At 45.1% G+C, this 12440-nt stretch overlaps 1 protein-coding gene and 1 long non-coding RNA gene across 11 annotated transcripts in view; one reads left to right on the top strand and one right to left on the bottom strand.

The window, feature by feature from the left end:
• Positions 1-11160, top strand: part of LOC110362167 (uncharacterized) — a 54404-nt gene extending 43244 nt beyond the window's left edge. For 5 of the 9 annotated variants that reach the window (XR_010466261.1, XR_010466253.1, XR_010466255.1 and 2 more), the window contains one exon: positions 4989-10542. This is a non-coding gene — a long non-coding RNA (uncharacterized LOC110362167). Of the gene's footprint in view, positions 1-4988 lie in introns of all 9 variants that reach the window. The other 4 variants (XR_010466263.1, XR_010466256.1, XR_010466254.1 and 1 more) reach the window with 3 other exon arrangements.
• CPPED1 (calcineurin like phosphoesterase domain containing 1) overlaps positions 1-12440 on the bottom strand; it is a 50014-nt gene that overhangs the window by 14321 nt on the left and 23253 nt on the right. For both annotated transcript variants that reach the window (XM_005506928.3, XM_065030417.1), the window contains exon 3: positions 2957-3379. In XM_005506928.3, the coding sequence (XP_005506985.2) occupies positions 2957-3379 (423 nt within the window). The remainder of the gene's footprint in view (positions 1-2956; positions 3380-12440) is intronic.

The following is a 12440-nucleotide window of genomic DNA, read 5'->3' on the forward strand; positions in this document are numbered from 1 at the left end:
GCACGGGCAGCTGAGCCTGAACCTGCGCGGTCCGCACATACGCTTTCACTGAAAACATAACCTCTGTTCGCACCTCACTTCCACTGCCACAGAAATCACTTTTTCAAGGACAATAGTTGTTATAATGCATTTGAATCAAAAATGGGCCAGGAGGATTTCTTAGACATGCAGCTTACAAGTATGGTTTAACTTCACATAGTAGTAATACATATTTACAAGTGCCAGATTTCCAATTTATAAATATTTATCATAAGGACATGATTTTATCTTTAATTAGCCCAACTGTTAAGGACACTTCTAATGTGAGAAATAGAATTCAGTATTTCGTACCAGATGTAGCCTCTACAGCTCATCTTTTATCTCTGCTTGTAAGGAGCGGAAAGTTAAACCCAAAACACTATGTAAGATGTGATTAGAAGAGAATAACTACAGAATATCTGGGCTCTGAATTTAAAATAATAATTTTCTGAAGCTGCATGCCTCACTTCAAAGCACCTGTGCAACATCACTATACTTGAAGTGTCTGATTTCCTGCACTCACCCATATGAACTTTGTTCATGGAAAGATCTGAACTACTAGATTGTCCACCCCCTCATTGCGGATCTGCATTTGACACTTAGAAAAAGGATAAACGTGAAAACTGGGACAGCTCCAGGTCTGATCCAGGGTTATCAATGACTGCAGTGTGGTGCCCATAGAGTTGCAGCCACATTGCCAAACACAGCAACTCCTAAAACACGCACGTCATGTGGAAAGTTTTCATAATTACACAACAAACCTTGTGAGGGGTTGGAAACACAGAATTCAAGTGCAGAGGTGGAGCGTGAGGGAGCAGAAGGAAGGGAGGACGGGGGACGGGTCAGGGGAGAGGAACAGCAGAGTCATTTAAAAGGCAGACTCACTTTCTTTTTCAGAATAAATAGTTACACCAAATATGCGCTAAGGGGCTGGCTTTAAACTGCAAGTCACAATTAAAAAAAACCCCGACAAATGCAAAGCAAATATTCTGTGTTTTAATCCTCCAAGAATGTATGAAGTGAACTGGAGGAAAACCGCTTTCATGTCTGAAGAAATGCTGAAATCGATTACTCATTGGCAGAGAGTCAGCAAATAAGCAGTGTGGTTGCATATCTGTGCACCATCCTGCCCTGAGAAGCGCCTGTTTGCAATCCACCCATCACACTCTGTGGTCTTACAAAGACCGTTCTGCCACTGAATAATCAAATGGAAATGGAGCGCACCCGTTACTAAGGAAACTCAGAGCCAACTTTTGATTCAGCTCATTTTTCTCAGCGGTCAGAGTTACACTGAACTGCTTGTTGTGTTCACTTAATTAGCAAAATGTTTGATGATTGGATTGTGAATATTACCTACTGACTCATCTAGTTACAATATAAAATAGCAAGCAAAAGATGACTGTTTAAACGTGTTCATGAAGGAACCAAACGCATGTTATTTTGGGAGGATTTTAGGGATGGGAACGCGGGACACGCAGAAATGCAGGAGGGAAGGTACAAGTGCGGCGCTGGCACAGAACAGAGTTTGGGATTTTCTTCCACAGAGTTGTCTTGGGCTGCTGGCTTCCCATTCTCTCTTCCTATCCCATCATTTGAAGCCTGCCCAACTTCGGTTAAGCCTCTGGATACACACCAGGAGAATCAGTTGGAAATAGCCCTCTAAGAAATGTGATCATGTAACAATGATAAATGTCACACTGGTAACATTTTGCATGATTTCTTTTACCTCTTGATTAACTGTATTCCCAGTACAGTGTTGCCAAATGTTACTAAAGCAGCCGATGACAGAGAACTCCAGCACGGAAGGCTCATGTCCTGGATCCAGCCGTAGGGCACAGGCTCCTGCTCTCCAGGGAACCAGGACAGGTGTGCGCCCAGTCACTGAGCCACCCAGCTTTCAACAGCAACGCCTGCCGCTGTATTAACACTAGCACCAACAGTTTACATGATATGTTGAGGAATTCTCTCCTTAAAGGGAAGGAAAAAAATAACCAACTTGTAAATCTTGATTCTGCAAATACGTCATCCCCTGGAGAGCCCTCACACTGCTGTGAATTTTGGCCCCACTGATTGGAAACGGTAGGAGATTCAGAGCTTGGAAATGAGGCTGCTTTTGGATGAGCCCAGGCTTAGCAATTAGGAACCAGATCAGCGCCAGTTTGCATTGTTCAGTGATCCAAACTTCTTACAGATCCAGAGGAAATGCCAGAGCGGTGTGTGGCGGCAGGAGGCGCGGAGGGACGAGCCCGCCCCTGGAACGTGCAGGGAAATGCCAGGGAACGCGGGAACAGCGCGGCAAGGAGCTGCGTCCTGCCCCCATTTCCATGGCACTCAGGTTTCACCACACCGAGCTACGGGAGTGGGTACAATCCACTTGGTTAACGCATGCTACCCCGCTCTTCGTCCCAGAAACGGCCATTATTAGTAAAGGATATGCAAAGGATTATCTTAGCAGAGCAAGACTTTTTAACACTGCATAAATCTGGAGTACATTACACTCTTGGTTTAAAATTGGCTCAGTGTGGGAGAAAACAACCTCCAAGATAATTCTGAATTTTGTTTCCACGTCTTATGTAAAAAATAAATACTGTATTTTTCTCCTGTGGCAATACCTGACCTTCCACTCCTTAGGCAGGAAAAGCTCAGGTTGTTTTGCATCTGTCAGTACTTGCAAACTGGAATCCTTCACATTTCTTTTAAAGAATTTTTCACTTTTAGTTTTTTACTTTTCACTCAAAGTTTTACAGTTTGTTTGGTATATTTTACAAGTGATTAGATATAGTTGATGATTTTGACCTACTGGGAAGAATGATGCTTATAAGCAGTATCTAAAATTCCTTGAAAACAGTACCATTAAAATTAAATGTATCTTGTCTGGCGGCAAAGCCATTAGCAATCTGAAACAAAAATTCAGAAGTAGGAAAATCTGAGAAAATACCTGCTTTATGAAACTTTTCCATTATCTCTTGACGGACTGATTTTTCCAAGTTGAAATAATCATGGTCCTCATCAGGTTTCCTCAGAAACAGAGGGATGTGCTGAAATACTATGATGTGTTTGCATCTGTGTTTCTCAGCCGCAGCCAGTTGCCCCTCGAGCCACAGATCCTGGGCTCGCTTTAACTCGGGGCATTTGGAAGAATCGAAGTATAACTGAGAATTCAGCACGAGAAAGCAAACCCCTCCCACCCAAAAGCTGAAGTAATCATCTCCCCAGGTCCTGCAGTAATTCTCGATGCTTTCTTGGGTTGGAGTATTGCCGATATCATGGTTTCCACTGACGAATACCAGCGGGATGTCCTGGTCAGTGTTCTTAAGAACATTCTTTAAATCTCGCTCTTGGTCCTTTTTCCATTGAGTTCCTATAGAAACAAAGAAACAAACACATTTTAGTGTTCATGCTAACTTTTCCTACCCCCATTGTTAGCTTTTGTTTATGGAAATATGCACAGTAAGAAAACACTCGTTATTAGATGTGATCAGGATAACAGGCAGGGATCTAGAACACATCTCCACTGTAATACTGTGTGTCCACTCAGCCCTTTCCCTCCCTCATCAAGTACTCGGCCATTTTCACTCATTTCCTCAAGCCGGGCTCTGGGTCAGAAACAAAAGGTAACACAGCGGTAGGTGACAGAAGGGACAGCGTTCTGCACCAGAAAACTTAACAGCCTGATTCTTTTCACCTATAGACCGAGGATCTGGCGAAACAACACAGCCAGCTGGGATGGTGTAACAGCCTCACACGGGTCAAAACCCGGTCAGCTTCTGGGTGATGTTTTATGGCTGTGCAAAGGAATTAAGTTTGGTGGTGGTGGTTCCTTCATTACAATAACTACTTGAACAGCAAAAATATGATTATTGTCTTGTGGCAGCTTGTTTATATGATGAGCCTGTTCTACTAACGAGCATGGTGTTAATTGCAAAGAAGGGTAATTGTGAACTTTGCTAGTTTTTCCCCGCATTTCTGGTTTTCTATTCAGACGCATGGCCAGACAGTTTCTCTTCTGGTGGTCAGGAATTTGTCCCTGCCTGGGAAGGCTGATCTAATTGCTGGATTAATTTACAATCACTGAAATAAAAAAGAGAGAAAGGATTTTTTTCCAAAAGCAGTTGTTTTATTCTAATGATCACAGAGATTTTTTGAGAGTTCTCTAAACAGTAATCTTTAATCAGAGGCCATTGATATGTTTCTTATTCATGAATTAAATAGAACATTTTCAAGTTGTATTTTGTCTTACAATACATAACATCTATCTAACATGGGTCCATTTTACAAATAACAACTGCATTTTTGAACCAAGAAGTTGTAACAGGAGTTTTACAAGAACTCTCAAATCAGATTTATAACATTCACTTCCATACTGGAGGTCTCTGCAAATCAATAATGTATTTTTAAATAGGGTTCTATTTTTGTAACTACACATATATATTATACATCGGGATGTTTTAGAACGGCTCCTGTAATGTAACTATGAGATAAAAGATTTTTTTCTCCATGTTCCTTGAAAATACTTACGATCGATATGTTGACAAACACTGACTCTTAGTAACCATGATTAGCGAGGATTTCAATTCCTTCTCCACACCCTACAGTTCCAGGCTTAAGTACAACGTTATCACTGTCACTAGAATTCTGCAGCTTTAGAAAAACACTGGGAGAAAACCATGAATACTATGTCTAAACCGTGTCTACACGTACAGACAGCTGCGGGAGCTGCCGTGTGGCGCAGAAGGTCAAACTCCCTGTTCCTGGCTGGCCAGGGCAGCCGGGTGCTGGCGTGGAGAGACGGGCCTGGGCCCACCGGTGTACGGGGCTGCCGCCGGGCCAGCCTGTCCGGTGACAGAAAATATCCTCATTAATGCCCCAAAACAACAGGGCAAATGGCATCTCATGTTACCGGGAGGAGCTGGATTTAAAAAAAAAAACACATTAAAAAAAATAAACCTGGCACTCTTTGTTGTCCACAGGTAGGGAACCTGAGGAAGCTGCTTCTCCTGCCACCGCCACCTTCCCGCTGGAAGAACTGGACGTTCCAGGCTATAGAATAAATACAGGGCCGGGAAAAGACGAGGGGAAGGCTCTGCTAAGATAAACCCATCCCACCGTGCCACCACCTTGGGAAATCCAGCTAACAGTTTGTGAGCATAAAGACATTTCTGCATAAGTTACAGGAATAATTTGTAGAATTATGTATACCTCTTCCCAGTGGTGAAATTCAAGCTCCAGAGACTAACACTTAGATTAGATTTGTCGACAGCAGGGCACTGGTTCCCTCATTTAATGCAATATTATTTCTATAGCAACAGAGAGACATATTCAGTGTTTCATTGCAGAAAACAGATTGCTCAAAATGGAAAACAAGGCCCCTGCCCAAAGAGCCTAGGAAATCATACTAAGTAAAGATTATTTTAGGACAATTGTATCTTGGCTTGACCTTTTCTTGGTAGAAGGTCAAAACAACTACCAAAGTAGAGAAATCCACGAAAATAAAGTGGGAATAGGGAGATTAATCTCTGTGTGCCCCAGCAGCACCCACCGCCCTGCAGTGCCCCAGACACCCCCTCTGGTAAGGAACAGATAACAAAGACTACGGAGACAGAGTGATCGAGAAAAGCCGGAGGCCACTAGAAAACTGCAGTGGCCACTGCAATAGCATAACAAAAAAATCCCCTTTAATCTCTACCAGGCAGAGAGCTAGCTGTAGTATTTAATTACGCAAATTATTACAAAGGACATCTTTATTTGATGACATGTATTTCTTTAGCTTAGATAGAGGTTTCTTGTAGGTGAATGGGAAAAGAATATAATGCCAAGAGGCAATGTAAAAAAATAATTTGGGGAGTGTCAGGGTAGATGTAGCGGAAATTAATTTCTATTCTGTTTATCCTGGCACCACGCGCAGCGGCTGTTTTAAATCCCAAGGTACGCTATTCTGCCTTTATGCTACATTCTGTAAATGCAGTCTTGCCTGGAGACAAACAGCTCCACAAACTAACAGCCCATAAAGGGCAGTTTGGTTTTTACGGAAAGCGGGAAAGAGAGAAGTGCTGGTGCAACTGCGCGCCACGCTCTGCAGCTTCCCGCTCCGGCCGCTCCCGAAAGCTGCGCGATGTCAGCGGAGCACAAAGCTGCCACGGCAGCGTCTCTGCCGCATGTTGTGTTGCTGCTTGCCTGAGCACTGCCAGTGCTCTGCCCTGCGTTGCCCGAAGCAGCTCACACAGCCTGCCCTCGCTCACCGAAAGAGCACATTTAAACAAAGTACTTTCAAAGCATTCTTGCTGAAGCTGGCTTCAGTCAGCAGAAGTAGATACAATCCTTTTGCTACTAATCCACAGCTGCAGTTTACTTTGGGATTCCACAGAACAGAGCGAGGTGTTGGGTTTGGTTTTTTAATGCACCAGCTATAAAAACAACTTGCAGCGCTGTTTACCCCCAAACCGCACCTCTGCAATTGCCAGTGGCAATTTTTGCCTCTGAGGCAACTCTTTGCTTACAGTGACCTCCACCAGCACTGGAACATTTCCCCCGGGTAGTGCAAACGAAAGATTAGCAATCAGTTAACAATAGCACCCACTGTTCTCCTGCTGTTAGAGGAAGGGGGCTACAGTGGCCTTCCAGGTGGTGTCCCAGGCAATCCAACCGCTTTCAGCCATCACAGCTGTTGGTCAGAAATTCACACCGGAGAAGCCCATCAGAGGTCAGTCCCTCAGTATTTTACGTGATGCTGCTGCATTTGAGCATTTCAGCACGGCTTGGACTGGAGGATCTTCAGAGGCCTCTTCCAAGCCCTGCTGTGATTCTGCACAGGACCAGCTCAGGACCAGCTCAGGCGCGTCCAGGGTGAGGCTGCAACTTAACAACATGGCAAAATGGAGAGCAATCATGTCCTGCATTTCTAAATCACTCAGTCTCAGTATTTCAATGTATCTTAAAAGTGTCCCAAACTTAAGCGGAGTTGCAAACACAATATTTGAAGGAAATCACAAATTTTCAGTTTGAAAAAGAAGAAAGTTAAAAAGAAAATTATTTAAACATGAGCTGTTATGTGACCGACACTCTTGAAAAACCCTGATACAATAACTGGAATCTGCCTGGCAATTAACCCAAGAGACTGATGATAAAGAGAAGGCAGGAGCTGAACTGTAGATTGTAATGCTATACAAAACATCACATAGAAATAGTAACTAAATTTGATAAAAGCAAAATGAAAAATGTCAAAACACCACCAATGCAAATGGAATTTATAAAAAAATTGGGCCCATTCCTTCTGTAATTTATTATAATATTAGGAGAATTACTGTGACTTCAGAAGACAAGAGGCAATGACGACTGTTATAAATAAAAGACAGATTGGTGTAATGCCTTACAGTGCGTTACAGTTGCTTTAATCAAAGAGTCTAATTATTTTGTGCTCTTTCCTGTTCCTGAGATGTTTGGGGGTTGTGTTTGGTTTTTGTGTGGTTGTGGGGTTCCCCCCCCACCCCTTTTCATTTTTTCTTTTCATGACTGAAAAGATCTGTCAGGCCACCCGGTCCCGTCTTACTAACTCCTGTTAGGCTGTGCTCTTCCTTGGGCCTGGTTTTAAAGTCTCCCCTGTAGCACCTGCCATCATGAAGTCACGCAACACACGGCGGCATTCCAAACAACCGCATGCACACGTGTTCATAAACCCGGGATGGTCATGCTCTGAAACAGGTCTTTCTGTCAGTCTGGGCTGTAATAACCTGTCTCCTCTCTCTCGTTCCAGCATATGTATTTCTAACATCCAAACAGCCTCAAAACAATTTTACGATGTGCAAAAAATTATTACACAGTTTAAAATAGTGTAACTATGACTGTATTCGCTACTGGACAAACTGACTACTCAGTCTGACTTGATAAAGAACCTCATGTCATTAGTTCCACTGCAAAGCGGGAACTGAAATACTCGTTAGTCTACAGCTGGAAGCGATTCCTGGTGCATTAGAAACAAGTAATAATCTGAGATGCAGAAAGTGACCACACTGAAGAATCTTCCTGCATGAAAACACAAATTAAATTAGAGCTCTGGGCACTGAAACAAGAAGAAAATTTAACTCCAGCTTTAGCTAATAATTAAGAATTATTACATTAAAGCAATGACAAAACCCCCAAAGCGAACAGGGCTGCCTGTTTGGGCTCAGCTGCTCCCAGAGTCAGGACAGCAAATGCCAACGTTGTTCTGAGTGTCGGGCACACAGGTGCCCACTGAACAGCCCGGTTTGTGTCATTTACTGTTCACTCTGCTGTGAAAACGGGAATTATGCTTCACTTTGGCACAACTCTGCTCCCCTCATCCCCCCGCGTGTCGGGGCTGTCACAGCGGGCACAGGCCACCGCCTCGGCCCTGCTCCCATCAAATCACCACAGGCAGGAAAACCGACCACAACACTGCAGGAGTAATAACAACAAGATTAATAAAAAGAAGCTGAAGGTACAAAAGTCTTGTTTCCAATAACTGTTCGTTTTTCAGAGACCTTCTTCAAACACCTTCTTCAAACAACTGCTGTGAGAACGTTACAGCTCTCGGAAGCTTCCATCATATTTACAGTTCCGTATTAAGTACTTACAGCATGACTTTGAAACACTAGTCCCTTAATTCTGATGAAACTGTCCTGTTAAACTGAGAAATATTCAAGTCAGTGTGTACAATTGCTTAAGAAGAGATGCACTTTTCCTGGCGTCCAAGGCATCGCCTCCCCTGACCAAGCCACCTTTGCTACCAGAACGAGGACAGAACAGACAGTATCAGCGCGGGTCAGCGGTTCAGACAGACCACAAAGGGGCTTGGCCAGTTGTGTCTGTGCTCTGTGCTCGCGCTGCCCCGGGTGCTCAGAGCAGAGCTCACGGTCCCAACGGGCTCCAGACGGGAATTATCCCGCCCAGCCCTGCCCAGGAACACCACGTCACCCTCCACTGACCACAGAGACTTGGCCGCTTGGAAAAGACTTGGGTCAGCTTGATTAATTGAGTCAAAGTGACGTGGGCTAGATCTCCTGCCACCAGCTTCCAAGGGAGAAGAAGAAAATACGATTCAGAAGGACGGAAAGGCCTGCAGATGTGCCTTTTAAAAAGCAAACACTTCTCAACCAGAAAGACAGTTCTAGTCGCCTCGTCCAGCCAGACCTGCAAAACCCAGAGCACTGACATCGTCAGGTTCCTCCTGACAAACAGCAGGTCCAACTCCAAGAGAACAAAGGAGGCAACGAAGATTCCACCACAGATATATTTACTGTACAAGGTGCCACAAAACTAACTCCCTGTAGATGTCCACTCCATTGTACACATTTTCAACTGTTCACACAGAAGCTGAAGTGCTAAAGCTGAGAATATGATACGCTAAACTAAAACTTTCTGGGTTGTTAAAAAAGCGAGAAAAGAAATAATTTGACTTTAAGAGATTAAGTTTTTACTACAACACGGAGAAAAATCTAACTAGGCTTCCATATATATATATATATATATATATATATATATATATATATATATATAAAATTTAGTACTACATTTTCAGTACTCGTACTGAATCTAATACTTGTACTGATACTTGTATCATAAAAGTATATGATTCGAGACAATTGTCTAATTAATTACATCTCAAAGATTTTCATATAGAGAGTTCTTGTCAACAGGATTCCTTAGTTCAGCTCTGGACTGGACTAGAGATTATGGTCTAAAGGAAAAATAAGTATCTGTGTGCTGAATATTAAATATTTGCTTCTGACGGTCCCGTGGTTTCTTCACAATCCAAGACTGCAACGCATTGTCAAACGTGCATGGAAAACACCGCAGGTTTCCCCGCTCGTGGGTTGATTAGAGCAAACTTCACACTAAGCAGTTTGGAGGCTTTGAATGTTCCATTAGTTTATGCCAGAATTACTAGAATTTTACTAGAATTACTATAAAATGTTTATTTATGCAGCCATAGTGACATTTCTTGAACTAGGTATTATTGGAAATAATGTGCTACTTACCCAAATTCTTAGACAATATTAACATTAGCGTAAGAGTCTGGAGAAGAAAACAGCTAAGAATCCTTTTCCTTTGGGCTCCATCCTACCCAGCACATCAAAGCTTTTGATCAGTTGCAATAGCAGAAGAAATGGCTGCAGTGAGTTTATTTAGAGTAAGCTACCTTCTTGTCAGGAAATTGGGCTAAACTTAAACACTGCTCATGTTATGTGAGATGACAGTACCAAAAAAAGCCCATTGATGAGTCAGTGACGTATTAAAAAATTACCTTGCATTCAACAAATAACATTTTTACCTGATTCCATACAAACATTTCCAAGCCACCGCTGCTGCTTTGCACTTGGAAGGTCAACCTGGGCCTTTTCCACCTGGTGCTGTGTTACAAACCCCCTAACAGAGGTGCAGGAGCTGGGACTGAGCTGCCAGTTCTGCTGGAGCTGTGCGGGACAGCGGGACACGGTGGAGCCGCGTGGGACAGAGGGACACGGCGGAGCTGTGCGGGACAGAGGGACACGTTGGAGCTGTGCGGGACAGCGGGACACGGCGGAGCTGTGTGGGACAGAGGGACACGGCGGAGCTGTGCGGGACAGAGGGACACGGCGGAGCCGCGTGGGACAGAGGGACACGGCGGAGCTGTGTGGGACAGAGGGACACGGTGGAGCTGTGCGGGACAGCGGGACACGGCGGAGCTGTGCGGGACAGAGGGACACGGCGGAGCTGTGCGGGACAGAGGGACACGGCGGAGCTGTGCGGGACAGAGGGACACGGCGGAGCCGCGTGGGACAGAGGGACACGGCGGAGCTGTGCGGGACAGAGGGACACGGCGGAGCTGTGTGGGACAGAGGGACACGGCGGAGCTGTGCGGGACAGAGGGACACGGCGGAGCCGCGTGGGACAGAGGGACACGGTGGAGCTGTGACAGCAGGACACGGCGGAGCTGTGCGGGACAGAGGGACACGGTGGAGCTGTGACAGCAGGACACGGCGGAGCTGTGCGGGACAGAGGGACACGGTGGAGCTGTGCGGGACAGAGGGACACGGCGGAGCCGCGTGGGACAGAGGGACACGGCGGAGCTCTGCGGGACAGAGGGACACGGTGGAGCCGTGTGGGACAGAGGGACACGGCGGAGCTGTGCGGGACAGAGGGACACGGTGGAGCTGCGTGGGACAGAGGGACATGGTGGAGCTGTGCGGGACAGAGGGACACGGTGGAGCCGTGCGGGACAGAGGGACACGGTGGAGCCGTGCGGGACAGAGGGACACGGCGGAGCTGTGCGGGACAGAGGGACACGGTGGAGCCGCGTGGGACAGAGGGACACGGTGGAGCTGTGACAGCAGGACACGGCGGAGCTGTGCGGGACAGAGGGACACGGCGGAGCTGTGACAGCAGGACACGGCGGAGCTGTGCGGGACAGAGGGACACGGCGGAGCTGTGCGGGACAGAGGGACACGGCGGAGCTGTGACAGCAGGACACGGCGGAGCCGCGCGGATGGAGCTCTCTCTGCACAGCCCCGCTTTGGTTAGTCAGCCGAGCAGCCATCGCAAGCGGCAAAAAAGAGCAAATATAGTAAAGGTGACGTCCTTACTGTCATTTTTAAGCTGGAACCACCTTTGAAGACACCATTTTTTAACCTGCCTGTTAAACAGACAAACACGAGCATTCATGCTCTTGCCTTCTAGGTGTGAAAGGGATTTTCTTTATTTTAAGAACTATTGTATTTTTAGTTAAAACTAAAACTTTACAAAGTATCTCCTTATACACACACTACCTCTATATACACACACTACCTCTACATACACACACTACCTCTACATACACACATTACCTCTATATACACACACTACCTCTACATACACACACTACCTCTAAGACTAGGAGAGCAGCTTCATTTTGTCTGGCTAGTTTTTTTTTAAATTAATGTTCCTTTGTTTTAACAAAATGAGTTATTTAATGGTAGTTTAAAAGCAACAATAAGAGAAATTCACAGCCAGATTTACCGTGGTAAAATCACTTATTGAGAAAGATATTAAGAATTCTCAGGCATTTTTTCCTTTGAAGAGCATCTTACTAATTCACTGTATATAACATTAAGAACTTGTATAGGACCTGACATTTATCTGTAATTTATTCACTTCACAAATGTATAAATGGCAGCTTGTGCATTTGCATGCAGATTTCAGCATTACATTCATAGCCCATCGTGTGCAAAACCCACCAAATCTCCCACCAGCTCCGCTGCTGAGATGTGAACAGCTGGTTCGGATCTTCCGCGCCCCCCTCAGGCACAGCGATCTGCCCTCCACAAGGGCTGAGCCCACTGCACAACAGCTGCAGATTCACAAGGTGCTACACTGAGCATCCATCAAATATTTCCTAAGAAGGAAGAACATAAACATGCAAATGACTCTGGACTTTATCAAAGATAAGA

Source organism: Columba livia, chromosome 15 (assembly GCF_036013475.1).
Source record: "Columba livia isolate bColLiv1 breed racing homer chromosome 15, bColLiv1.pat.W.v2, whole genome shotgun sequence".
Lineage (NCBI taxonomy): Eukaryota > Metazoa > Chordata > Aves > Columbiformes > Columbidae > Columba > Columba livia.